The sequence below is a fragment of the Lepidochelys kempii genome, chromosome 6 (genome assembly GCF_965140265.1).
Source record: "Lepidochelys kempii isolate rLepKem1 chromosome 6, rLepKem1.hap2, whole genome shotgun sequence".
NCBI classification, from domain to species: domain Eukaryota; kingdom Metazoa; phylum Chordata; order Testudines; family Cheloniidae; genus Lepidochelys; species Lepidochelys kempii.
Window position 1 is genome coordinate 71,715,258 of NC_133261.1, and position 26,917 is coordinate 71,742,174.

At 47.2% G+C, this 26,917-nt stretch overlaps 1 protein-coding gene across 2 annotated transcripts in view; it reads right to left on the bottom strand.

Annotated features, from left to right (window-relative positions):
• Positions 1-975: 975 nt before the first annotated feature.
• The window catches only part of TYRO3 (TYRO3 protein tyrosine kinase), a 56,322-nt gene continuing 30,380 nt past the window's right edge, over positions 976-26,917 (bottom strand). Inside the window, exons 10-20 of one of the 2 annotated variants that reach the window (XR_012159454.1) lie at positions 19,990-20,119; positions 19,662-19,762; positions 18,092-18,187; positions 15,545-15,625; positions 13,745-13,837; positions 12,792-12,913; positions 12,381-12,490; positions 10,814-10,973; positions 9,233-9,369; positions 2,275-3,570; positions 976-2,160 (exon numbers count right to left, since the gene is read on the bottom strand). Coding sequence is in view for 1 of the 2 variants with exons in the window: in XM_073348698.1 (XP_073204799.1) it covers positions 3,195-3,570; positions 9,233-9,369; positions 10,814-10,973; positions 12,381-12,490; positions 12,792-12,913; positions 13,745-13,837; positions 15,545-15,625; positions 18,092-18,187; positions 19,662-19,762; positions 19,990-20,119 (1,406 nt within the window). In the remaining variant the exon portion in view is untranslated. Of the gene's footprint in view, positions 3,571-9,232; positions 9,370-10,813; positions 10,974-12,380; positions 12,491-12,791; positions 12,914-13,744; positions 13,838-15,544; positions 15,626-18,091; positions 18,188-19,661; positions 19,763-19,989; positions 20,120-26,917 lie in introns of both variants that reach the window. The other variant, XM_073348698.1, reaches the window with a different exon arrangement.

Sequence of the window (26,917 nt, forward strand, 5' to 3'; positions counted from 1 at the left end):
CCGTCCCAAAGATCCCCTGCAGCCATTTGGGGCACAATCTTCTCTGATCAGGGACTCTGTATATGGAAGGTCCTCCCTGAGTCTGTCCTTCTGAATCACTCAGCTGCTATTTTCAGATCATGGGGCAAGGCTTGTCTTAAGGTATCAATGCACTTGTGACTCTTTTTACCCTCCTTCCTCTTTTGGCACTGGCTCTTCCTCATCAGGAATCAGGTCCTGCAGCAGAGCCATAGCCAGAGTTAGAGCCAGTCTCTACAGCTGGCCAGTAGTAGGCTGCCTAACTAGCTGATTGGTTGGAAGATTCCGCCGGTGGGATTGTAAGCCCAGCAACAGCAGTTCAGTGGCTACTCAAAGCATTTGCCAATGGCTCCTGCACCTGCTTGTTACTAGCCCTGCTCCTGCCATGCCTCACTCTAGGTAACCCAGTCTGCCCCTTGGCTCCGATTTCTAAGCTCTGACTTCCGGTCTGACCCTCAGCTCTGGCAGCTGACCTCTGACCCTTGGCTCGGATTCCTGGATACTGACTCCTGCTCTGACCAGTAGGAACAATCGCCCACATCCCAGTCACTGACATTCTTTATAGATCATCCCCCAGAGGGGCTCCCTCTGAGCTCCTTCCCAGTGGATTTGGAAGGCTCAGGCGACTGGGCTGGAACATCCGCTACTCCACCAGCCCTTGCCATCACAGACTGGGACACAGCAGCAGGGCTAGTGGCAGTCTCAAGCCTGCAGTAGTGACACAGAGGGCTTCTGCAGTCTAGGAAGGCTGGAAGTTTCCTTCATCCCCCTGCCCTGAGCTCAGCTCCTCAGGCAGAAAGATTTGGCTCACTGTGTTTTCATGTGAAGGGGGGGGGGGCGGGCAGAGCAGGAATCATGTATGAGGCCAACCAATTTCATCAGTGCCTCATTTGAATGAGAAGGCCCTTAAAGACCAACATCACCAGTTGTGAGATGGAGTGGACACAAGGCTGGGGCTCAGACACAGTACACGTTTTATTATTAAAAAAAGAATAAAAACTAATGAGATGCTTCCAGAAGTTAGATTCTATAGGTACATCTCCACTTCCCAGCTGGCTGCAGGGAACGTGGCCTTCACCTCTCACAGTAAACACACGTATGTACCTGCACAGGTACTGGGGTAAAACAATACCCTTTGTCATGTGTTATTTGCTCACTTATAACCTGTGTTTTCTGTATACCAGTTAAATTGAGAAGAAAAATCCTACATTTCCTGGTCTATAAGATGGTGCAGTCTATTGTGTGGGACTTCTGGAAGGCAGCTTTAGGACATTGTTGTTTTGAGTTTCAAAACCCCAGCTCCAACTACACCAGACTTTGTTCTAAATTAAGACTCGAATGTGGCTGTGAATTTTGCAGTCAGCACCTCTCTTTACAATGGGTAAAATGAAAATCATAGTCAGCAAAGTTTGGATATTCATATTCCAGATCTGGATTTGAACTTTTCAGCTTGGTCCCATCTTTACCACTTCATTTCAAAGTATAAACATTGAATTTTACAGCATTCGCTGTGAGGGGAGTGCAATGTGGAAGCCCAAGCCACACAATACTGCAAAGTTCTTCAGGGCACAGGAAATCAAATGAGCTAGATCCTGGTCTTGTAAACATTCAGACAACCGGGGTAAGGTGTACTGCACGTCTCTGCAAGTGCTGGGAACCGGTATACAAAACACTTGCCCATTTACATTAAAATATTAAATTATTTAAAAAAACAAGACACATGACTGTTTGCAGTTATAATGTATCTGACATGCTGATTTCGGGGTGGAGGAGAGAGCTGAAATATGAATCTCTCCCTCGCTGGAAGGCTGCAGTGATAAGCAGAATATGTTCCAATGTGGTTGATCTTTTGCAGATGCCTGAAGACCTCCTAATCAGCAAGGCCCCTGGTTCTCATATTTTTTCATAGTGAGGACTGCTTTTTTTAGATAGATATCCCCTTATTGACACAGGTGCTGGAACTAGGGGTCCTGGGGGTGCAGCAGCAGCCCCTGGCTTGAAGTGGTTTCCATCCTATACAGGGTTTACAGTTTGGTTCAATGGCTCTCAAGACCTCCACTATCCAAATAGTTCCAGCACCTTCTGCTTGTTGATCCCTTTGCTCCCAACGATTCCACATCTTTTCCGTGGCACCTACAGTGCCTGGTTACATGAAAAAGGTAAGAAAAGGACAGTTAAGGAAGAAGATTAAAATAAAATTGTTCCAAAGCAAATGCTGGATCCTGCTTCTGCTGAAGCCAATGTATGGTTACCGACCTTCATTTTGTGTCTGTGCTTTTTCTTTCCTCTCCACTTTGTGTTACTGAGGAGGGGTTCCCTGCACTGCTGCGAGCCCCCACTGCAGTGCTCAATTTAGTTCTCTGTGAAGTATGGTTCTATCCTCTTGCATGGTTGCCCCCGCCATCTCATTTTACAAAAGCTGCACATTTAATCAGGGCTGCATTCATATCAAACAGAAGAAAACAAAAGACACAAAACAGGTGCACGGGGTGGAGAAAGGTGTTGGATTTTTGTTGGTTTCAGTTTAGTTGTTCAACAAAAGCATCTGGAAGTTCTAAGAGTGCCCCGGGCTGGTCTACTTCTAGCAACAAGTGTCATTGCTTGAAAAACACTGGCTGTTTTATCACTGTGTGTAAGCAGCTCCGTAGATCACAGATTGAGAACCACTGAGGTAGGCAACAGGTCTAGGCAGTACTGCTGAGTGAACACAAGGGGGCTTTTCTTCCCCTATGTCCTGAACGACAGCGTAAATATTCGCCAGTGTTTCCAGATCTACTGGTCCAAAACTCACACAGCCAGAATTGAAAAAGCATCCACAAAATAGCAAGCACTGATGGACTAGTATGTGCATTCAACTCTATGGTGGCAGCCAATGAGAATTAGCCGAGCAAACAAACACTCATTGGTTGCTGTAGCTTTGAACCCCACTCCCATTGGATGCGATCGACCTTTAATCCTACCCCGCAAAAGTCCAAGGGGTTATTATGATTTGTGATCTTTCTGAGCTGCCCGCAACAGCAGCCCACACAGATGGTGCTAGCTACAGAAGCAGCCCTAATTATAGCTACCCATGCAGCTTAAAAACATCCTCCAACTGGCTTTAGAAAGCAGTGCGACATGGCCGTACAGCTGCACACACCCCATCGTAGAGAACGGAAGCGTCTCTTTCTTACAGGCTAACAACTTCTCTCTCCTTCTGACTCCAGCTCCTGCAGAAGGCTCCTGGCCTCCCCTTCAGCTGCACTGGGACGCCTTTCACTTCCAACATCATTTCCAAGGCACAAGGGGCTCATGATGTAGCGATAGTCACTAGTGACAGCAGCAGCTGCTCCAGCAATGTTCTCTCCGCTGTCCAGATTTCTAAACGAAGCATACAGGGCAGGGTTGCTCCCAGAAGTCTCTTTGGCCTCCCCAATGTTGACATATAAAGGATCCTGACTGGACGAGAGCATGGACATTCTCCCCTGAATCATTTTCAGCTGTAATTTCAGCATTCCAAAGCTAGGGCGTAGCTTGGGCTCAGAATGCCAGCATCTGCACATGAGATCATAGCTGCAATGCAAACAGAGTAAAGAAAGCTGAAAAATATAGAGGGTCTGTGTGCAAAGTAACCCTGGCCATTAGTCATGTGGCAAAGCCACTAACAAAACAGGACCCAATTCTTCACTCAGCGACATGGTACAGCCACCACTTTAGGGGTCAATTGTGCCGACAAGCCATAATGGAGGGTGGGGGAGCATGCAATTCCACCCGATCCCAGCGGAAGTTCTGGGAGTAATTCTGCTCTACCACCCCAAAAATCTCTGTGTACAGAGGCAAGTCAAGCAGCCAGATCTGCAGAGGAGTCACCCACAGCCCTAAGTGAATATTCCTAGGATTTGTCCGGGGTGGGTTGAGCAGGAAAAAGTAGGGTGATGGGGAGGGGAGAGTTCTAGTTTTGGTGTGTTGTAGAATTAACAAGGACATTTGTCAAATCTGAATTCTGAATGCTTATTTTTTGGTTGAGCTAGGGGTGCCACTAGAGCCTTTTAGAAGCAGGTACATGCTTTTTTGGGCAGTAAATTGACATAGCTACAATACAAAAAAAATAAAAAGCACACATCCGTCTCCAGAGCTCACTGACACAAAAGCCGTTTGCTCAGGCTTGGCACAGGGTGAGAGGATTTGCCTTCAGTATGTTCAATAGGATCAAATTCCTAGTCTCCTCACATTTTCCAGAGTATTTTCACTTTGGTCGGAATGACGGTTGCCAAGAAGCAGGTTTTTCAGGAGGTGCACACACAAAAGATCAAAATCAAAAGGCCAGTCAGACAAAGCTGATTTGGGAGAGCATCAGTCCACTGATGCTGCTTGGCATGAATAGAACCCCGAATAAATGCAATGGGTAGTAATAGATTTTTATTCTCTTTGCAGGAGTTCTCAACCTTTTCCTTGCTGAGGCCCCCCTCGACATGCTATAAAAACTCCAGGGCCCGGTGGGGTTGGGGAACTCACGGCTCCAGGCCAGGGGACCCTTGAGCATAGGCATAGTTTTACTTCTATTTTGGGGGACAAGGGCTGGCAGGGCTTGAGCCAGCTCCACAGAGTGGGGTCCATGGAGGGAGTGCCACCTCCAGCCCCTGACTCACTCAGGAGCTGCTCCCAGCTTTGCCCGGGGGGAGGGGGCTTCAGCACCGGGGCTCAGGGCACCGGGTTTCAGCCGTGGGGCCCCGCAGTCCTCCTGAAAGGGCTCGCGAACCCCCAGGGGGCCGCAGACCCCTGCTCTTTGTTCAATAGTATGTGTATTTTACTCTCAACGGTGGATCAGAGATTTTTATTGTTCCAGATCCTAATCAAATGATCGATAAAACCGTGAGGAGGAAAAATAAAAAAACAAACCAGCAGCCAGATCTTTAGGAGCAAAAATTTCTGGTCAGAGTTCTAAAAGGTTCTATCTAAACTTTGTTATCTCAGTTCCTCGGGCATAATGGAACCCATCCACAATTCATGGGCAGCGGGTATCAAAGGCAGAGGGAGGCTGTGCCTCCCCAAACCGCCTTGCATGGCACTGCCAACGCTTCACCCCCAGGCCCCTTCCTGCTTCCTTGGCTGTGTTGTGGGGGGCTCTTCCCCCCCCCCGTAGATGGGACCCCAGGCTGGGGAGCTAATGGGAGCCGGCCTGCACTCCGGGGTTGGGGAGGGAGGCCATGCCACCCGCTCACCTGCTCGGTGCTCCAGGGCTGGGGCTGCGCCGCCCACTCACCCGTCCGGCGTTCTGGGGCTTTGGTGGAGGGCCTGCGCTGCCTGCTCACCCGCCCGGCGTTCCGGGGCTTTGGGGGGTGGAGGCCGAGCCGCCTGCTCACCTACCCAGCGTTCTGGGGCTTTGGTGGAGGGCCTGCGCTGCCCGCTCACCCGCCCGGCGTTCTGGGGCTTTGGTCGGGGGGCCGTGCCGCCTGCTCACCCGCCTGGCGTTCCGGGGCTTTGCGGGGTGGGGAGGGAGGAGCTGCGCCGCCCGCTCACCCACCTGGCGTTCTGGGACTGGGGGCACTCGGGCAGCCTAGGGGTGCGGCTGGCTGCTGCACTGGGAGGTGGGGGGACTCTGGGCTCCGGCAGGGTGGGTGGGGCCTCAGGAAGAAGGTGTGGTCCGGGCTGGGGTCTAGTCTCCCCAAGCCCGGGGTTCACCCGCCACCCATACTATTACTATTACTATGACAGAATGACAACTTGACTGGTAAAGGGCACCATCCTCATGTACCATGGGCACTATTATTCTGGTTCAGAGGGCTGTAAAGAAACAGACAAAGTCTCCATTGCTCAAATAACTGAACTTAAAATGGCCTTGTCTGCTCTGGAAAAATTTACCAAGATTACTGTGTGTTCCCCCTAGATTGGCTGTAACACACTCCACCTCCACACGCACAACTCTATCAGTCATTTATCAGCCATGGTACCAGTCATGCTACGTAGACTGCTTTTTCTGAGGTCAAGTAGCAATTGAGCTTCAGTCATTACAGGCAAAGTTATAGGAGTGCCAGAGTGGATGAAGGTCAGAGTCAGGAGTGGAGCTATTAGCTCCGCTCCTGACTGTGGCTCAGCAGGAGAACCTCTTACGCTCCACCGGCTGACAACCCCCCAATCCCCACTCTGTCCCCCTCCATCCAGTCACGCCTCCATGAAGGCACTGTAGATGTTGCACCAGGAGTGCTAGGTCATGTTAGAAGAGCAGAGAAAGTGAGGAGGGAAGATGAGATCCATTAAATGGGATAAAGAAAGTCCATGGAGGTTCTTAAATACAAGCATGGCTTTTGAACTGGGTCCTGAAACAGATTGGGAGCCAACAGAGTTGGAGGATGGGGATCACATGGTTGCTCCTCTTTATTTAAAGAAAACCGTGACCTACTATCCTGAGTTTGTGAACTTTTAGAAAAACCTGGTCCTACTCAAACTGACCAGGCGATCAAATAGATCCCAACACTGACCATCCACCTCAGGGCTGGCAAATAACTTCCTACAACTGGTACATGCTGAAGAGATGGCACACACATGCTTCCCTACTCTCCAGAGAGCATCTTCTCACTTAGCGCAAGACATGCCTGGGAAACATCTGCTGCAGTGGTCAGAGACAGAGCTCTCCAGTGAGACCTACTCAGTACTTAATTTGTAATGAAAGTGGTGCTGGGGCTCAAACAATTTTTGTACTTTCATAACCGTCACAGCAAGCCCAGAGGTGCCGGGGCTATGAACTGCCAAGCCTAGAGGGGCTGAGGGCTCAGCCCTGGCACAAATTAAGCATGGGACCAACTGCAAAACTGACAAAGGGAGATGGCCAGGAAGGAGCTCTTCCCTCTTACAATGCAGCACAAGAGAACGAGGGCCAAACTCACAGAAATTAGTGCAGACAGGCATACATCAAACTTCCCAGAGCTAGGCTGGCCCTTTTATGCCAGGCAGGATTCACCCTCCAGAGGGCAGGCAACGGTGGTATTGCTCCTTCTTGTGGGGATTTTACTGGGGAAGGCACCTTTAGCTTACCCCAGATACTCCAATGGTTAGATCCGGTGGGGTGACCAGGGTGACGGTATAGTCTGAAAAGTGGGATCTGTGTCACATATCTGCTTCATGTGGATCAGAACCCACAGTTCTCAATCAGGCCAAACTCTCCCTGACCTCAGTGCGAGTTTTACTCAGGTAAGGAGGGAAGAATCAGGTCCTATGTGTTTTATACGTAACTCAGCTCTGCTCAGCCTGGGAACAAAACAAGTTCTTAGTGTCACCAGCACAGCAGAACTCATTCAGCTAGAAAAAAGCCAGATCTCTTGTATTCTTCTTTGTGCATCACCCACCAAGCTGGCAACTAAATTCCTATTCCAGAATCTTTATTGTTGCTGATTCTTCCGGGAGAGCGAGATCTGACAGTTCTGGCAGTGAAAAGCACCCCAAAACAAATAGACCTGTAAACTTGTAAGCTGAGCAATCTGATATGAGGTTTACTGAGAAACAAAGAATACAGAATTGCATGATGGCATTTTTTACTCTTCTCACTGTAGCTAGACAGCACTTTATTGAGCCCGTTACTAATTTTGCAGTGGAGCAGTTGGCTCCCATGGCATTACTCCTGATTTACACCAGTCAGAAGCAGGCCCACATACTACACAAACACGCCGTACAAAAGAATTGACCAAAGCCTGGTTACTCTGACTTGCTCGCTACTCTGCAGCGCCACATTCACTGTATATTTTGGCTTCATTGCCAGAGTCAAACAATGGGTTGACAAAAAGGTATACAAATGCTAGGAAACAGTCAAAAAGTGATCTGCCATGAAGACTAAGATGAATGACTTACTAACAAGAGCCCAGATCATTCCCTTATGTGGAACAGCCAACATGGGGGACAGGCAACTCCGTGAAATAGGGATTCCTCCAGATCATTCTATAAGCACCACTTTACAGATGGGGAAAGCGAGACAGAGAGGGAAAGCCAACATTTTCAGATGCGTCCCCTGTGCTGGGCTGTGTGATGGAGTGGTCTGCCACAGAGGACATGGAGACCTTATAGGGCGGCTAGTGAAAGGGTTAAATGGAGAATATATTATTTGTACTAAGATGCTCAAGGAAAAATGGGAAAGTAGAATCCAATGGCTGGGAGTGCTCAATATGGATGGCTTCTCATTTCCTTTTCTCAGATGCCTTTGTCCAGAATGAAAAGGCTTTTACCTTAGGAAATGCATTGGAGTAATCCTCTTGGAGCTGAGAAAGATGGCAGTATTTGCTACCAGCTTTGAGACTCCTTTTTGAGTCAGGTAGAGGGCACTGATTGATCAGCATGTATTAGGGGTGGAGCTAAGGAACTATAAAGACTGCTTCAGCCTCAAGGGATTCACTCCAGCTTGATAGCTCAATCTAGGCAGAAGTCTGTTCCAGCACTGGGGGGCTTATGCCAGCATCTATAGAGTGAAAGATCTGGATACACACATTCCATGTAATTTTACAAAGAGGGAACACTTCATCACCCAGCAATGCAGTGTGGAGATGATCATTTGGAAGCTACAGCTGGTGCAGAATGTGGCTGCCTAGTGGCATTAGCTGCAGGGTCTGAGGATATATTACACCAATATTCCAAGCACTGGCTTGGCTTCCTTGCCATTTCCAGCCGCAGTGTAAGATGTGGACACTGATCTATAAAGCCTTACATGGCTCAGGTTCTGGCTACCTGAGAGGCCCCTCAGTCTGCCTATATATTCTGCCAACTGCAGTTGAGGTCAGCAGAGATGCTTTCGATGACAGTGCCTAGCTTTGAAGGGAAAAATGCAATAGAGAGTCCTCTGCTCTGAGATATGCTTCCCCCATAGTTCTGCCAAATTATTAATCTTCTGACCTTCAGGGCATGGCACAAGGTCCATCTCTTTGCTTAGGCTTTGGCCTGGAGGAGGTGGGAAGCAGTGAGTTTCAAGGAGTTTCAACACGGGTATAGTTTAGCAAGGGGGGCAAAGTCTCAGGCATAGTTAGCTGTATGTGTAACTACCCTGACTTCGGTGGTGTGACGCCAGCAGAGAAACTGGCCCCTTGTTTTTATAGTTTGTAGCAACCCCAATGACTGTCTCTAGCAGGTGTCTTCAAATATTGAAAAGAAATAGACGGTGAACAGAAGCCATGCCAGCTGTCTCTGTCTCTCTCTGTCTCCATTAAGAGAGGATTCTCCATGGGGGTCAAAACAAACCAAGGGACAAGTTACTCACATGTCTTCCAGGCACTCTGGGGGCTGCTTCAACCTGTTGCCCCTGATGAGGTAGTTGTAGATTTCTGCATTTTCAATGCCTGCGTAAGGGGTTTGTCCTCGGGTCACAATCTCCCACATCGTCACACCAAATGCCCACTGAAACAGAACAGCAAACAGAGCTGGAAAATCACAGGTTCCCTGTTTGCCAGGGCAGCAGGCATTATTTTTTCCAACTGGTTGCTGTGAGCTAATTAACTTATTGCGCTGTGCCAGATTTTGGACTACTAGAGGATGTGCACAGTTTGGCCACGATGCCTAGGGCAGTGCAGGGAATGAGCCACTTTTGACTTAGTATGTTCTGACATGTATCTTTGGAAAATGCCAGGGGAAGTCTAAGCAGCAGGATTTGCTGTGTGCAAAGAGGACTGTTTCTCATAATCAGCGATACATGCAGTTGTGTCATCAGTCACTTGTTGGGCGCACTCAGTATCAAGGTCGAGGACAGTACCTCATGCAATATTGCAGCCAGGCCGTATGGCAGGGGTTCTCACACTTAACTGCTCTGCGACCCCCTTCTGACAACAAAAATTACTACACAACCCCAGGAGGGGGGACCCAAACCTGAGCCTGCTCAAGCACCACCACTCAGAGAGGGGGCCACAGCCAAAGGGCTTCAGGCCCAGGCAAGGGACCTGTAACCTGAGCCCCACCACCCAGGGCTGAAGCCCTCTAGCTTTGGTCCCGGGCCCCAGCAAGTCTAATGCCAGCCCTGGTGACCCCATTAAAATGGGGTCGCGACCCACTTTGGGGTCCTGACCCACAGTTTGAGAACCACTGCTGTATGGTATCACCAGCTGCCTCCTCAGAGGCAGCATCAACAACTGGTAATTGGCAGTGCAGGCCCACAGGCAAAGGAAGGAGCCAATGGGAAGCCAGATCAGAAGGCAGCAAGGGAGAGAGGAGGGAACCAAAAGGCAGACCTAGAGGAAAGGAAGAGGAGCTCCAGGTGTATGTGCTTGTGCTCACTTCCTTAGTGAAATGTAATAAGGAGGAGTATCTAAGGAGTGAGTGGCCTTTTAGTCCACATAACAATATGGCAGGTATGTGTGATGTCATCCTCAACACAGCCCCCTGCTGGATGAAATAGCATTGCCAGAGCTACTCCAGTGTGTGCGTGTGAGAACGATGGCAGAGAAAAAGGGAGAAGAACAAGGGTGAGAAAGGAAAGATGAAACTGGAGGAATAGAAAGGACGGGGTGGGGGAACAAGAGAGGCAGAGAGGTGAGGGAAGGAGGCCAGGGATGAGAAATGGCGAGGGGTAAAAGAAGAGGGCCAGGTGAGAGGGAGTCATCACTGTCACATTTGTACCACAAACTGCTCTTTTCAGCTTCAAAACATTTCCCAGATTCCCCAGTTCTGACATCATGATCCAAGCCAGGAGACAGAGATGCGCCCATCCCTTCACACAAGGCATCAGCCATTCACATGATCCTCTTCCGTCGCCAAGGGCCTGATTCACTGTCTGGTGAAGTCAACGGAAAAATCTCCACTGGCTTCTAGGGGAGTTGGACCTGGCTCCAAACACTAGAGCAAAACTTACCACATCACTGTGTGTTGTGTAAAGATTGTCTGCAAGGCTTTCTAGAGCAAGCCACTTCACTGGCAGCTTGGAGGCGCAGCCCTGACGGTAATAGTCTCCACTGTAGATTTTCTTAGAAAGCCCAAAGTCTGCAACACACACGTTCATATTCTCATCCAACCTAAGGGAAAATGTGAAAGAGTAAGAAGGCAACTACGGGCTACATTCAGGTAGCTAGAAATATGTCCAAGACTGGCCAGCTCAGGGCAGTGGTAATAAGGTAGAGAGCCTTTCAGCCTTAGCTCACCAAATCAAATGGGGCCCAGGGTTGGTAGTGTCCCCAAGTCATCCCCGTTTGGTGGGGATGTGAAATAGGTTGGAGGTCTCAGTACAGTTCCTAGGGACTAACAGGGGAGTCACTACGACCCTGGCAGTGCAGGAGCAGAGTGACTTCCACCGAAAGCGGTCCAGAGAGAATCGCCTCCCCTACCCACAGTGTTTGTGCAAAATGGTGCACTTAAACTTCCGCTGCCTGGGCCAAATTTGCAAAGCTATTTGAGATGCAGAGAGGTGCCTAGTGGGTTGGAAGTGGTTTTATTTAGATGTACACCAGTCTGACTAATTAAAGAAGAGTTTGGTTCCTTCCCTTGCTCCATCCCAAGTAGACAGGGGAGGAGGAGGGATGAGAAACTAAGCCCTCTAAGCCCTCTCTTTCCTCACACCAGGCAGGTGGTTGGGAGAGAGAAGCCACAATGCTGCATCATGCACAGTTGTCAACAATTTAATTATTTCAAGAGAAAATCCACGCGGTGGGCCAAGGTCCACGTGTCACCAGCGGGTTCCATGTGCACCCTGGGTAATCCTAGATTAGTTTTAACATCTTCATTATCAAGCCCTCAGAGCTGACACAGTTTTTTGGCAGTTCTAAAAGCTCCTTTCTCTTATCACAGCGCAAATCCACTCTCTGCTCTGTATGTTGTATCGTGACCTTGCAACAATACCTGATGATGTCTCATCAGAATGACACAATGCTGCAAAAACATAACATGCACCGCACCAAACATCAACCCTGCGAAATACACACAGAACCCAATGACAGGAGTGCTGGAGATAAGATTCAGTGAAGCACCCAAACTGATCCCTAGGAGTCACCTGTGAAGATATGCCACTCCTCCGATGGGAAATAACGGTGAGAGTGATTAATCATCGCAATAATTTACCAAGGGGTTTGGTAGAGTTTCCATTTGTAAATCAAGATTGGATGTTTTTCCAAAAGCTCCACTTTTAGGGAAGTTCTCTGGCCTGTGTTATGCAAGAGGTCAGACTAGATGATCACAACGGTCCCCACTGGCCTTCAAATCTATGAATCCCTACACAGCTAATAGGTCTTAGCTTCCCCATATCTGTTGCCACTTTCTTGGAAGGAAGGACTGTATCCTGCTAACCCTTCAGGAAAAGGCAGGCTACCGCCCCCTCCTGTGACTTCATGGGGCTTCTCACTCCTTTCTCTCTTATCTCTCTCTTATGAAGGCTTTGCCTCCTTCCCTCCCTAGCCTTTGTTTGGTATGAAAGCGCCTGGCCCACTTACATGCAGTTCCGAGTAGCAAGGTCCCTGTGTATGAAGTTTTTCGAGCTCAGGTATTCCATCCCACTGGCAATATCAATCATGAACTTGAGTAATGTCTGAAGAGGCAAATTCTGCAAGAAAGCACAGTTCTAGATTGGTCCCTTGAACATTCCAGTCACTCAGGGCCAAACTGAGGCATTTACCCCCTGGTCCGCACTGGGGGCAGTGGAGAGGCAGCTTGTCCTCAATGCAAGCACGACAAAGTAAAGTCATTTCAGAACCTTGTGAGCCTGGAGTCTCCAGTGAGATCAAAACCTTCTAGCCCCTTGCAAGTACCTTTGAGAGATAAAAACCTGCACCAGTGTGAATGTGATCTTCCCAGCACGCCCCCTCCCCCTCCCTGAGAGGAACTGTACAAAGAGAAAGACTTACAAAGGGGTTTTCTCCAATCCGGGACATCAGCAGAAAAGCATGGAGGTCTCCGTGCTTCATAAAGGGTAGGATGACCATGGGAATTGGGAGCCGACCCTTAGGGCGACTCCGCAAACTGACTCCTGGGGTGAGAGAGCACACAGCAAAGAGCAGTTTGCAAACAGATCCATCCTGAGCAGGGCGTTCCACTTGCCTCTCCCTCTTCTTAACAGTCTGGGGGCAACACGGTCACTCACATTTCTGGAGGGTTGAATTCCATGTGCCACCCTCCCTCTCAGGGCCTGACCCTATGAGGTGCAGAGACACCTACCTCAGGGGGAATTGCAGGTGCTCAACACAACTCAGGAGGCACTCAGCTCCTTCAGGCCTGGGCCCTATAGTTCCTAGGATCCCTCCAAAGGGGGTGGTGACCTGCACCACAGAGCACTCGGAGTTTTGCTTGCATTGCCCCACAATGCCTTAGAGCAAGGCAGGAAATGTCCTGCTGTCTTCTTTCTCACTGTTTAGGAGTTTCTAATCTGATGGATAACAAAGGTTTATTTTTTCCCCTATTTTTTCCACTGACCCATCCAACATATCCCTTTCACCAGCCATTTCTCAGCCAGGCCATCTGTGGCTAACGTTGCCGAATGCATTTCCAAAAGCCAAGGAAGAACGGAGAAATGGTTTAAGAGAAATCAATTACAGCTGCATTAAAAATATATGCGTGCATGCACACACATCTATAATTACACACACTTCAATTCCCGATAGGCCTGGAAAGGAGCAACACCCACATCCCACACAATGGGGAGGGCCAGTGGAACACGGCTGCCCACCACTCCAGAAGGTGGCTGCAGCTCAGTGCTGTTGCACAGTCTGTATACATTTATGTGTATAGTTTATGAAGCAGTTTGGGATCCGACAAGGCAGGAGGAACTACATTGTGCTATAGAACTCTGCTTCTGGCTCACCGATCAATTTAGTAACATGTGGGTGGTCAAACTCCTTCATGCAGGCAGCCTCTCGCAAGAATTCTTCAATGTCGCTTGAGGTGAAGATATCCGCTGAAAGACAGAAGCACGAGATTTTTCCTCAGTGACTCAGAGGAGCATTAAGAGACATGATTATCAGAAGCTTGCTTTGTGAGGCATAACACATTGTCTCAGACGCACAATTAGATAACATTTCACAACAAAGCCTAGCCTGCCACATTCTCCTGGGACGTAGGGGGAGAACAGAAGTTGGAACAGGGAGAGAGCCTCAAGCATACATCAGGGACATCTGGTGACTTCATTCTTGGCAGAGCAAAAACCTGTCGATTAGCAGCTCTTTTCTCAGCAACAGCTTTCATTGGAAGTCACAGAAATCATGAGTGGGGCTTAAAGACATGGGAATTAATTAGCTAAAAGGAACTGAATTATAATGTGTGGGGGGAGGTGATAGCCTGGCAGAAGAGATTAAAGATGTTGCCAACCAACTAGATAGTCTGGAATCCCAGTCCAAAATGGGGGAGACTATTTAATACATGACCTTGGTGGCACAAAAGATCAATGCTTTTATATCTCTTAGCAGTATTGCTTCTTTTATTTTGCAGGAGTGATGATTTCTTTGGCACCAGCAGCCTTGGAGATCTTGGACCAAATTCAGCAGTGACATTAAAGGGCATGAAAGTTACTCATTGACCAGTTTCTGATCTGATAACAACAGTATAAATCTGGAGCAGCTTCCTAGATTTTTCTGCTGTTATTCCAGATTGTGAAGTGAGCTAAGGGTTCAGTGCAGCATGTCATTTTCCCTTCCTTTATGTCACTGCTGAATTTGGTGGGAGTTCTTAAGACCTGCTGGGAAATCAGATTCAGAGCCAGAGGTTTACAAACTGGTCAGAAAAATGCTTGTAAATGGCAAAACAGTGTAACTTGCACTAATCTGGTATTAAATAAATGAAAAGGGAGTGTAGTTTACAGTCTTGTGCTCAGTGGGGACCAAACTCAGCTCCAAGAATAAGCAAGCATAACTTCTGTTTCAGCCAATGGCAGCTGCACCCATTTACACCACGTCTGACTTTGGCTCCAGGAGTGACAGGGATGGAGTGGCGCAGGTTAGTGTGTGAGTGTGTGTATGTGAGAAAATGTCCTGCTTTATTTTATCTGCTTTATCTGGTAGTTGCTTTTCCAGCTACAACCCCACTTCCCAGTCAACATGGAAGTTAGGCTTGTTTTGTACATCCACTGAATGCCAAATCAATGGGCGTTCTGCTATATTGTCACTTACACCCAACACATAACTTACGTTACTATTTACTTCACCACTGAATTTGGCCCAGAGACTTTCATCCATTTACTTCAGGATATATTTGGATGGATTTGGCCCTTCATTGCTACCTGTGTAGGGCCAAGTAGACTTGACAGAATTGTTCATGCCATAGGACTTAGTATGGTGCAGAATCAAGGAATTGAGTGGCATTCTCTGAACTTAATAGTAATAATATTTACTATTTGCTTCTTGTGGTGCCCAGGATGTGCTAGGTGCTGTATAAACCATAAGGAGGCATCGTCCCTGCCCTGAAGAGTGTATATTTTTTTAAAGAAGAAATGGACAGAGATGAAGGGGAAAGGGATCAGCAAACAAGCGAGGTGGCTCAGCGGGAGCATGTACGGGGAAATCTATGTTGATAGACATTTACTGAGCAAAATCGAACCCTTCCAAGCCTAAATGTAATCTTTCCAAGTGATTTTATTGGAAGTGTTTCAAGTAGCCCTGCTTTCACCCACCTTTCAACATCTTTACTGCAACCTTCTGGAAAGAGCCATCCTCCAGCTTCAGTAGCGCCTCTCTAACCGACCCAAATTCGCCTGTGGAATAACCAGAGCAGGCAGTAAGGAGACAACGCTAGCGCAGATGATTCACATCACGTTTACTCCAGGGATCACGGAGGCAGAAGCTGGGAGCTGAAGAGCTATAAGGAGTATGGTTACCAGCTCCATTTCTCCTACAGCAGCCCCATTCAGCAGCCCATGAGCATATGCGTGCGTGGGAGGCCGGGGCAGCATGACCAAGGGACAGGAAATACCGTGATGGAGGTATGCTAGGTAGGGGACAGTTTCAACTGGCAATCCTTTGCTGACTGAGGACGTGCAGAGCTGGAGGGAGGGCCATGGATCACAGCTGAGGCGTATGTCTGGAAAGGGGATATTGCGAGGGGCATGGCTGAATCAGGCTTGGCTGGGGTCTCTCAGCTGGAGAACTAAGGAAGTTTTCATCTGAGGAAGCTCTCCAAGGTGACAGCTGTCAGAGATGACAGCCAAATGACGGTGCCAGTGGGATTCATCAATCAGCCAAGACACAATCGGGCCTTATCTCTGCAAATTCAGGGATTAACATCCACTGACTATAGCTGGCCTGACAATCTATTCAAGCACTTGTGTGTGGACAGGAAACACTCCTCAATCAATTAAGGGGGTGTTTGCCCCAGTAAATTTCTCCAGTGAAAACAAGGCCCCGGTGTAGACAAAGCATGGCTGGCTATACCATGTTAAAGTTGTTTTGGCCTGAAGTGGTTTTAAACCATAACACAGATTTAAAACAAATATAATGTATCAGTTTGCATTAGTTTCAGTGTAGCTTTGATTTGCCTGATGGGATAAGTTCCAGCTGCTAAATCCACACGATTTCATAATCGCTTATCTTGTAGACGAATGCACTTAGTTTGAAGTATATTGTTTCAGATCAGAATGCTGCCAAGTAAGCAGCACTAGAGCAAGAGTGAGAAAGTGGAGCAAGGTGGTTCTGGCATCTACGCCACAAGTGAAAGGACCTGATAGAAGTTAGCTTCTTTCTGCTAGCTTTTCTCCAGTGCCATGCTCAGTGCTATATGTGGTCATTCCACAATCACAATGCACAAAAGATCAGGTCACAGGACCCAAAGTGGGAGAAGTTGGGGGGTAAAAGACAGTTGAAAGCCACCTTTATGCTGTCCCTAAGGGCAACCAATGGCTGTTACACAGCCAGGGATCATCAGAGCACAAGGCACTCCACCCACTGCACCCATGCCTTCTCCTACTCCCACAACACCCCTGTGCTGAGAATTGGGGTTGGGGGCCTGGAGAAGATAGTGCAGAACTGGAGGCACCAGGCCTATGCCATCTAGGAATTTTCTCAGACTAAGGGAATGCCCAAGTGCCTTGTTAGGGCAACTTTCCTGCTCATTTGTACCATGGAAGCAGCCCAGGAGCACCAGAGTGTGAGCTGAGGATCTGGCCAGATGGGTCAACAGTGGAATGATCCTCTGTACCTGTCAATGAAATCCAGACACAAGGGGCAGGCACATGTTGCCTCCACACCCAAGTTCTATTGCCTAGCAGCATCAAGATCTGAGCCCTTTTTTTCTGCAGGAAGATCATCCTCCTACCATGAAACTGACTTTCAGAAGCACATTTTTTGGAGGCTGGGGAGGTGGGTGGGTGGGGGGGGGCAGAACAGTCTCACTGGAGCAGGATTGAAGGGAATTGCATTAAAGCTAATCTTAGAAACCTGTTGTTTATGTCAAAACGAAAACCAACTCCCTTTTACATTGCCTATGCCGCCTGACTTCAGTTTCCCTTTGGATTATTGCTGGCCTTTTGATTAAATGCTTTACGTTTTTCTACTGATTAACCTGAACTCAAATGCTAGAGCTGAACACTCTCAAATTCTGGTCAAATTCAGATCCAGCTGCAGACTTACCCCTATAATGCTTTAAACCCAAATCGCCCCAGACAGAGAACATTTCAATCTGGATCCATATATTTTTTTTGGTCTTGGGTTTTGTTTTGTTTTTTTGTAAAGTGCCTCATAGTCTCTGTGCTGCCTTATTTCATTTAAGTTTCTAAAGCCTATTGGGATACAATTTTTATAGAACTCCTTCCATACCATTTAGGTGCATTGTATACATTTGTAAGTTGAAGGGATGGCTGAAAGTTGAGCAAATCTGCCTTAGCTTAAAACACCCGGGAAGTTTGCATACCAGTGGACCACGAGTACTGTGTAAAACCTTATGTGTACGATAGCTATAAACTTAGTCTCGTGACCTGATTAAAAAACACTTAACAGCTGTAGTGCAGATGTGGCCTAATCACATCCCCATAATCAAGCCAAAGCCTTGAATTGTTTTAACCCAGGAGATGGTTAGTGCCCATCTAAAACGACAACATTTAACCATGTTCAGCAGGATCAAGGGACAAATGGGTTGTAACCACTTCCCCTGACTTGGTGATGGTTGAAATAGATGGGGCATTAATCAGAGTGTATTAGGTCTTGTTCAAGTTTTGGTACAGACTCACCCTTGCCTAGCATCCTTCCCAGAGTGAACTGCTGCTCCTGGATTAGAACATCCTTGAGTTTGGTCTTCAGCTCATCACTGATCCCTATGCTGTCCACTGGAAAAATGAAAGGAGGAGGGATCAAAAGAGGGATGCATGACAAAAGGTTCTATGAGAACATCCAGTGAGTCCAGCCCTCCAGCACGCTCCCATAATCCAGCCCTTCAGTCCTACTCCCACATTATATGTTGGTGACCTGGGAAAAGGGAGAGCTCCTCCCACATCCTTGAGCTTCATGCAAGAGAAGAAGCCAATAACTTTCAGGCATGTGAAAATTGCTCTTTCAGTGCCAAAGAGGCAGTGATGGAAATCCTATGAGAACACTGCTCTTGGTAACCCCAAAAGCAAGTGGGATACAAGAGTACAGTAAATAACACTGAGGAGCCAGACTTGCATTATGACAGGTTTCAGAGTAGGAGCCGTGTTAGTCTGTATTCGCAAAAAGAAAAGGAGTACTTGTGGCACCTTAGAGACTAACCAATTTATTTGAGCATAAGCTTTCGTGAGCTACAGACTTGCATTAGTTTCCCAGAGGGTGTTTGGGACCTCAGCTGGTGTAAATCAGCATATCTCCACTGAGTCTGTGGAGCTGCACCAGTTTACAATGGTTGAGGATCTGGCCCTTAGCTGTTATTACACACAGTACAAGTCTCCCTATGCCTGATGAGGATGGATAAGATAATACACAATACATGATGGGCACTAGGGCAATAGAGCAATTTCTGACCCCAGAGGAACAGACTCAAAGGAATGTGTTGCAACCATCCCAGTCCAGCAATGCAGCACTAGTCCAAGGAATCACCCCTTTGCAGAATCTAGTCTAGAGGGTGGAACACAGAACTGGAAAATGGAATTTCTAATCCTGGATCTCACTCTTGCACAAACCACTTAACTGTGACTCAGCTCCTCATCTGTAAACAGCAGCCTAATATTTCTTCCTTGCCACATACTGATTAATTAGTTCATGTTTGTACCATATTTTTAATGCTACAGACTGTTCTATTATTATTATTAGGACTGACTGATCTCCATTACACCACTGACATTGAATTCAATGGAGTCACACCAGTGTAACACTGGTGCAATGGAGTGGCGAATCAGACCCATTGAGCTTTGCACTGTTGTATGGAATGATAGCGACCAAAAGATGTTCTCTTAGTGTAAAATCAAATGCTAGAAGCTAGGTAACTAAGTAGGCTAACACACTAGCCTTTCACCTCTGTAGACTTTGTTTCAAATACAACACAGTGGCCTCAACCCAGACTCTTGTGGACATTTGTCCACAAGACAGTCCATCCCTATTGACAGCCTTTTCCCAGAGCTGGATTAGACAAAGGTTTAGCATTTAAATAGCTATGAGAACTGTATAGGGAAACATGCTCAGCACCTGCTCACACTACGTCTGGAACCTCATTTGCGTTAATCCCAGTTTTTCATCCTAAAGAGTGAGTTTCAGGGAAAGGTGAGCGAGACCAAGATATACATGTGAATGGGACTTGTTGGAAAGAGTCACTCAGACCATTTTACCTACATGTTGCCTCAATCTGCTCTGGGCCTTCCCTGTTGAAAGACCTGGCTGCTCTGAAATGGACCACTGGCTCTCCCCTGCCGATCACAGTGCCAAAGACATGTCTAGGAGGCAAAAAGAAGCACAAAATTACAATGAACAGGCCATTCCTTGCTATAGGGATATCTCCATCCAAATCTATCAGACAATGCAATGGCTCCAAACATGGAGCAGAAATGTTCAATCTGCCACAAGTCTTCATTATAAAAAACAGTGAATGAAAAACCCAGCGGAGAGGGAGCTGAAGACCACCGTCTCCAGCACCCATAACCATGAAAAGAATCTATCTTACCCAAACCGAGTTTCTTTTCTTCTTTTTCGAAGGAGAATGAGTGCCAGGGCAACAGCTGTAACCAGGGCAGTGAGAATGCCCAAAGCCACAGGGACCCAGGATGTCCCATAGGGCGGTTGTCTCTGGCCATCTAGGTGGAAGATAAGACACTGGTTAGAAAGTAGGAGACCATCTATGCTTGACAAACAAAAGCTGAATTAATCCACCTCACCAAGATATTTTTCCCCTACAAGTTAATAGAACAATCTTGCTGTACTCTGTGTGCCTTGGGGAATCTTATCAACACTGAGACTTGGCTTAAGCAACTACTCAACTGATCATCTAAAACCTGGTTGCTTAACTGAGATGAACTTCTATCAAAGGTGGAGCAGACCTGTATCATGTGGGTGGACTCTATTCTTAGTTACACCCGTGGCAATTAAGTAAATGGAGTTGTTCCAGATTACCTTATTGTAAATGAGATCATAATTTCATTCAGTATGTATTGGGGTGGATTCTTAAGACAAGAGGTTACTTAACAAGGGTGGGCTCGTGTACTGGTTTCATTCTGTTTTCTCTCTGAAGTGAGTAGTCTTGTACAGGCCAAGTTATCTATACATGATGCCAAGCATACCTCACAGGCTTGATGGCCTTCTGAAAGACAGTAGAGGAGCTTGGCATTAATTGTGACTCTGATGTTCTTTGTAAGTGAAACTCAGTAAGATGACTTTTTGAAAGTCCACCATGAGTCCATTCTTGGAGGAAACTAATCATAACATTGGTTCTAGCTTCTGTTTTGACAGTGCTCTTTGCTGTGTGCTGTCCAGAAAAGGATGGATATGAACCCCTTTCTGATTGAGAGCTGCCTCCAGAGCAAATATCTTTGTGAATATACTTGGGGAAGGGGTGAGGCCAAAGGATAGGCCCTACATTGCAAATGTCCCTAGGCACAGGAGAACCTTAGAACCTGCCTGATCAGGAAATGTATGGAGCGACTTCAGCAACAAGATATGAGTGCTGATATATGGTCTCTAAATACCCATTGCTGTCTCAACTGGAATTGTGATATTTTTACTAATTTATTCCAGTTCTTCAAATCCAGAGTAACCTTAATGCTTCCCAACTATTTGGGGATGGGAGAAGAATGTGGAACAGGTCTCTGGGCATCTCTCCAGCCTTGGCACTGGCTTGATAAACTCCATCATCTGACTGTTGCTTTATGAGGTTCTGGGAGAGGGAGGCTGAGGGGAATGATCTGTGAGGGGTCTCTGGAATTCTATGGAATTCTTGCTGACTACTCCAGTCACCACTGGTTGGAAAAAGTAGCAGTCCAATGGGCTGAGAACAGGAGGAACCTCTCTCCATGGGTCCTATCTGCTCTGATGGGTGCCGGCGGAAGGGAGTCCGGCATTCTTATAGCTGGTGGAGCCTTGTCTGATGAAGGCATTTCTGGGCCTTCTGTATCAGTTGAATTGTATAACCCTGGTGTGGAATTTTTTATGGAGCAAAGAATAATTAATGTAACAAGTTGGGGAAATGTAAGGAGACAGTGTAAACTCCTGAGCTGGAATAAATCCAGGAAATGGAGGCTAATACCCCTATGCTTGTGTAAAAGCTATCAGAGCTTTAGTTGCACCGGTGTAAATGAGATTTGGTGTCCATTTATCAGCACTCACATCTTCTTAGTCACCTTTAGCCCATTCTGGAATCTAATGATAACGCCACATTGAGACAAAGGAGGACAGTTCACACCTCTCTCAAAGCTATTGTTTCAGTCTGTTTGAAGATATCACTTTGGGTCACATGCAGAAAGTCTCCTTCAAAACCAGAAAGGCTAGAAACTTCCTTTTTTTTTGGAGGGGGGGAATCTAAATTCTAAAGAAACTTCTAGGACCAGCAGAGACATATTAGAATGGCGAATCACCATGTACCACCCCTGTCTGACCTCTGTGCACGACAGAAGGGGTCAGTGCTGCAGAGTGACCATCCCCTTAGCTCTGACCCCTCCTGAACCAAGGAGTGTCAATTGCACAATTTATCCATAAGGTTGGAGGAAAGGGAAGCGCGTGTCCTAGAGCTATAGGATCCCACTCCAGATGTTCCCAGTTACATCCCTTCTTCCTGTTAAACTAGAGGGAAGCATTGCAGCCCGAGTAAAGACAGCAAGAGTTGCCTCCTCACCAGAGGTGTCATGTCCCCCCAGATTTGTTGCTTGGCTTGGACTGAGCATGTGCACACGGACTGAGCATGCTCAGTAACACTGCTGAAGCTGGCTGCCCTGATTCCTCCTCCCTAATATTGGCTGGCACGGATTGTGTCTGCTCCTCACACTCCACCCCATGTCTCTGTCTGTGGAAGGTATCTTATTGACAGTGCTGCATGAGGCAGAATCATATATTTGCTTACATGAGCACCGAGGAGCATTCTGGTGTTATGAGAGCACTGTTTTTTATTAGCTTTGCAGTTCTTTCACCCCAAGAACTAAGGGTCCCCCTGAGTACATGGTCATAAACATTAGAGATAGAAAACCGATTAGACCATTCTGCCCATGTCCCTGTAATATTTGTGCCAGGTGGTTCTATCTGAGTAATTGCAGGTTTCAGAGTAACAGCCGTGTTAGTCTGTATTCGCAAAAAGAAAAGGAGTACTTGTGGCACCTTAGAGACTAACCAATTTATTTGAGCATAAGCTTTCTTGAGCTACAGCTCACTTCATCGGATGCATACTGTGGAAAGTGTAGAAGATCTTTTATACACACAAAGCATGAAAAAATACCTCCCCCCACCCCACTCTCCTGCTGGCAATAGCTTATCTAAAGTGCCCACTCTCCTTACAATGTGTATGATAATCAAGGTGGGCCATTTCCAACACAAATCCAGGGTTTAACAAGAACGTCTGGGGGGGGGGGGGTTAGGAAAAAACAAGAGGAAATAGGCTTGAATAGAGACTGGGAGTGGCTAAGTCATTATGCAAGGTAACCTAAGTTAATTGTATCCAGTTTCCGAACTAATTCCAATTCAACAGTTTCTCGCTGGAGTCGGGATTTGAAGTTTTTTTGTTGAAGAATTGCAACTTTCATGTCTGTAATCGCGTGACCAGAGAGATTGAAGTGTTCTCCGACTGATTTATGAATGTTATAATTCTTGACATCTGATTTGTGTCCATTTATTCTTTTACATAGAGACTGTCCAGTTTGACCAATGTACATGGCAGAGGGGCATTGCTGGCACATGATGGCATATATCACATTGGTGGATGTGCAGGTGAACGAGCCTCTGATAGTGTGGCTGATGTTATTAGGCCCTGTGATGGTGTCCCCTGAATAGATATGTGGGCACAGTTGGCAACGGGCTTTGTTGCAAGGATAGGTTCCTGGGTTAGTGGTTCTGTTGTGTGGTATGTGGTTGCTGGTGAGTATTTGCTTCAGGTTGGGGGGCTGTCTGTAGGCAAGGACTGGCCTGTCTCCCAGGATTTGTGAGAGTGTTGGGTCATCCTTCAGGATAGGTTGTAGATCCTTAATAATGCGTTGGAGGGGTCTTAGTTGGGGGCTGAAGGTGATGGCTAGTGGCGTTCTGTTATTTTCTTTGTTAGGCCTGTCCTGTAGTAGGTGACTTCTGGGAACTCTTCTGGCTCTATCAATCTATTTCTTCACTTCCGCAGGTGGGTATTGTAGTTGTAAGAATGCTTGATAGAGATCTTGTAGGTGTTTGTCTCTGTCTGAGGGGTTGGAGCAAATGCGGTTGTATCGCAGAGCTTGGCTGTAGACGATGGATCGTGTAGTGTGGTCAGGGTGAAAGCTGGAGGCATGTAGGTAGGAATAGCGGTCAGTAGGTTTCCGGTATAGGGTGGTGATTATGTGACCATCATTTATTAGCACTGTAGTGTCCAGGAAGTGGATCTCTTGTGTGGACTGGACCAGGCTGAGGTTGATGTGGGATGGAAATTGTTGAAATCATGGTGGAATTCCTCAAGGGCTTCTTTTCCATGGGTCCAGATGATGAAGATGTTATCAATATAGTGCAAGTAGAGTAGGGGCATTAGGGGACAAGAGCTGAGGAAGCGTTGTTCTAAGTCAGCCATAAAAATGTTGGCATACTGTGGGGCCATGTGGGTACCCATAGCAGTGCCGCTGATCTGAAGGTATACATTGTCCCCAAATGTAAAATAGTTATGGGTGAGGACAAAGTCACAAAGTTCAGCCACCAGGTTAGCCGTGACATTATCGGGGATAGTGTTCTTGACGGCTTGTAGTCCATCTTTGTGTGGAATGTTGGTGTAGAGGGCTTCTACATCCATAGTGGCCAGGATGGTGTTACCAGGAAGATCACCGATGGATTGTAGTTTCCTCAGAAAGTCAGTGGTGTCTCGAAGGTAGCTGGGAGTGCTGGTAGCGTAGGGCCTGAGGAGGGAGTCTACATAGCCAGACAATCCTGCTGTCAGGGTGCCAATGCCTGAGATGATGGGGCGTCCAGGATTTCCAGGTTTATGGATCTTGGGTAGTAGACAGAATATCCCAGGTCGGGGTTCCAGGGGTGTGTCTGTGCGGATTTGATCTTGTGTTTTTTCAGGTAGTTTCTTGAGCAAATGCTTGTTTCTTTTGGTAACTCTCAGTGAGATCAGAGGGTAATGGCTTGTAGAAAGTGGTGTTGGAGAGCTGCCTAGCAGCCTCTTGTTCATATTCCAACCTATTCATGATAACAACAGCACCTCCTTTGTCAGCCTTTTTGATTATGATGTCAGAGTTGTTTCTGAGGCTGTGGATGGCATTGTGTTCCGCACGGCTGAGGTTATGGGGCAAGTGATGCTGCTTTTCCACAATTTCAGCCTGCGCACGTCGGCGGAAGCACTCTATGTAGAAGTCCAGTCTGCTGTTTCGACCTTCAGGAGGAGTCCACCTAGAATCCTTCTTTTTGTAGTGTTGGTAGGGAGGTCTCTGTGGATTAGTATGTTGTTCAGAGGTATGTTGGAAATATTCCTTGAGTTGGAGACGTCGAAAATAGGATTCTAGGTCACCACAGAACTGTATCATGTTCGTGGGGGTGGAGGGGCAGAAGGAGAGGCCCCGAGATAGCCCAGCAGAAGCAGCTGTCCTGAGAGTATAGTTGGATAGGTTAACAATATTGCTGGGTGGGTTGAGGGAACCATTGCTGTGGCCCCTTGTGGCATGTAGTAGTTTAGAAAGTTTAGTGTCCTTTTTCTTTTGTAGAGAAGCAAAGTGTGTGTTGTAAATGGCTTGTCTAGTTTTAGTAAAGTCCAGCCACGAGGAAGTTTGTGTGGAAGGTTGGTTTTTTATGAGAGTATCCATTTTTGAGAGCTCATTCTTAATCTTTCCCTGTTTGCTGTAGAGGATGTTGATCAGGTGATTCCGCAGTTTCTTTGAGAGCGTGTGGCACAAGCTGTCAGCATAGTCTGTGTGGTATGTAGATTGTAATGGATTTTTTACCTTCAGTCCTTTTGGTACGATGGCCATCTGTTTGCATTTGGAAAGGAAGATGATGTCTGTCTGTATCTGTACAAGTTTTTTCATGCAGTTGATAGATTTCCATTCCATACGGCTAAATGCAGTGATTATCATACACATTGTAAGGAGAGTGGTCACTTTAGACAAGCTATTACCAGCAGGAGAGTGGGTTTGTGTGTGGGGCGGGGGGGTGGGGAGGGGGTGAGAAAACCTGGATTTGTGCTGGAAATGGCCCAACTTGATTATCATACACATTGTAAGGAGAGTAATCACTTTAGATAAGCTATTACCAGCAGGAGAGTGGGGTGGGGGGAGGTATTTTTTTATGCTTTGTGTGTATAAAAGATCTTCTACACTTTCCACAGTATGCATCCAATGAAGTGAGCTGTAGCTCATGAAAGCTCATGCTCAAATAAATTGGTTAGTCTCTAAGGTGCCCCAAGTCCTCCTTTTCTATCTGAGTAAGAAATTCCTATGGGTAGAAAGCAGAGCTCCAACTGGCACTCTGCAGTATGACATGATTTAAAGTTTTTATAAGCTTAGCCACCCCTACTACAGCCCAGGGAGATGTTAATGACCCACTCTTGGCATTTTGCACACAGAGCACCCCCGCAAAGTGTATCCAGTGCCAGCTAGCTATTTTTGGAAAGTCAGCCACTTTTCTTTTCTCTCAGGCACAGTCCTGGAACAAAATGACATCAGTTCTGCAGTTCTATAGTTTAGGGCCTGTCAGCATTTCTATAAATAACCCTATTTCCCTGCTTTTGGGCCCTTGGTCATGGGCCAACTCTTGGCCACAACAAGCATCAGTCCAGAGATTTTTTTTTTTTTTTTAAAAAAGCAATTTTTGAGACAAAAACAAATTTTCACGGTGATCTTATTCCGATTTAAAGGGACACCATCCCCTGGAAATCTAGTCAGATAACGAGAATGAGCTAAACGCAGCTTCAAGCACAACACTTGCCCCGGAGGCCCCTGCCAGTTTCAGTGATTTTCCAGTCACATTTTCCAGTTCTTGAAGGTGATTTTCTCATTGTGGCTGCCCTGGGAAAGACACGCAGGGAACGCTGCCTGGCTGAAGGTACCGCTCACCCTGTGCAGGGAGCCAGCCCTTCAGTCCCACCTAAGCCCTCTGTTGAAGGCATAGGCGCCAATCCCGTCACGAACGCTGCGTGGCACAGATGACCGCCATTGCTGATCTCACTGCAAGCATGGGGCTTTAGAGGGCTATGTGGCTGGCTTAATCATCGAACGCATCATTAGCAGCAACAGAGAGGGTAGTGGTTGGTAAAACCTAGCTGGGCTCTCCCCACCACTCCCCCCCTCCCCCGGTCCCCCCTCTCACCCAGGGCGCCAGGGCTCATGCTTCTCCCTCAAATCTTAGTCACATGGGCTGGGGGAGAAAGAAACCCCAAGTGAAGTTAGCCCCTCGGGAGCAAAGAGCCTCCTCTCCCCAGCAGGAGCTGGGAGCAGCAACAGCAATTCTGA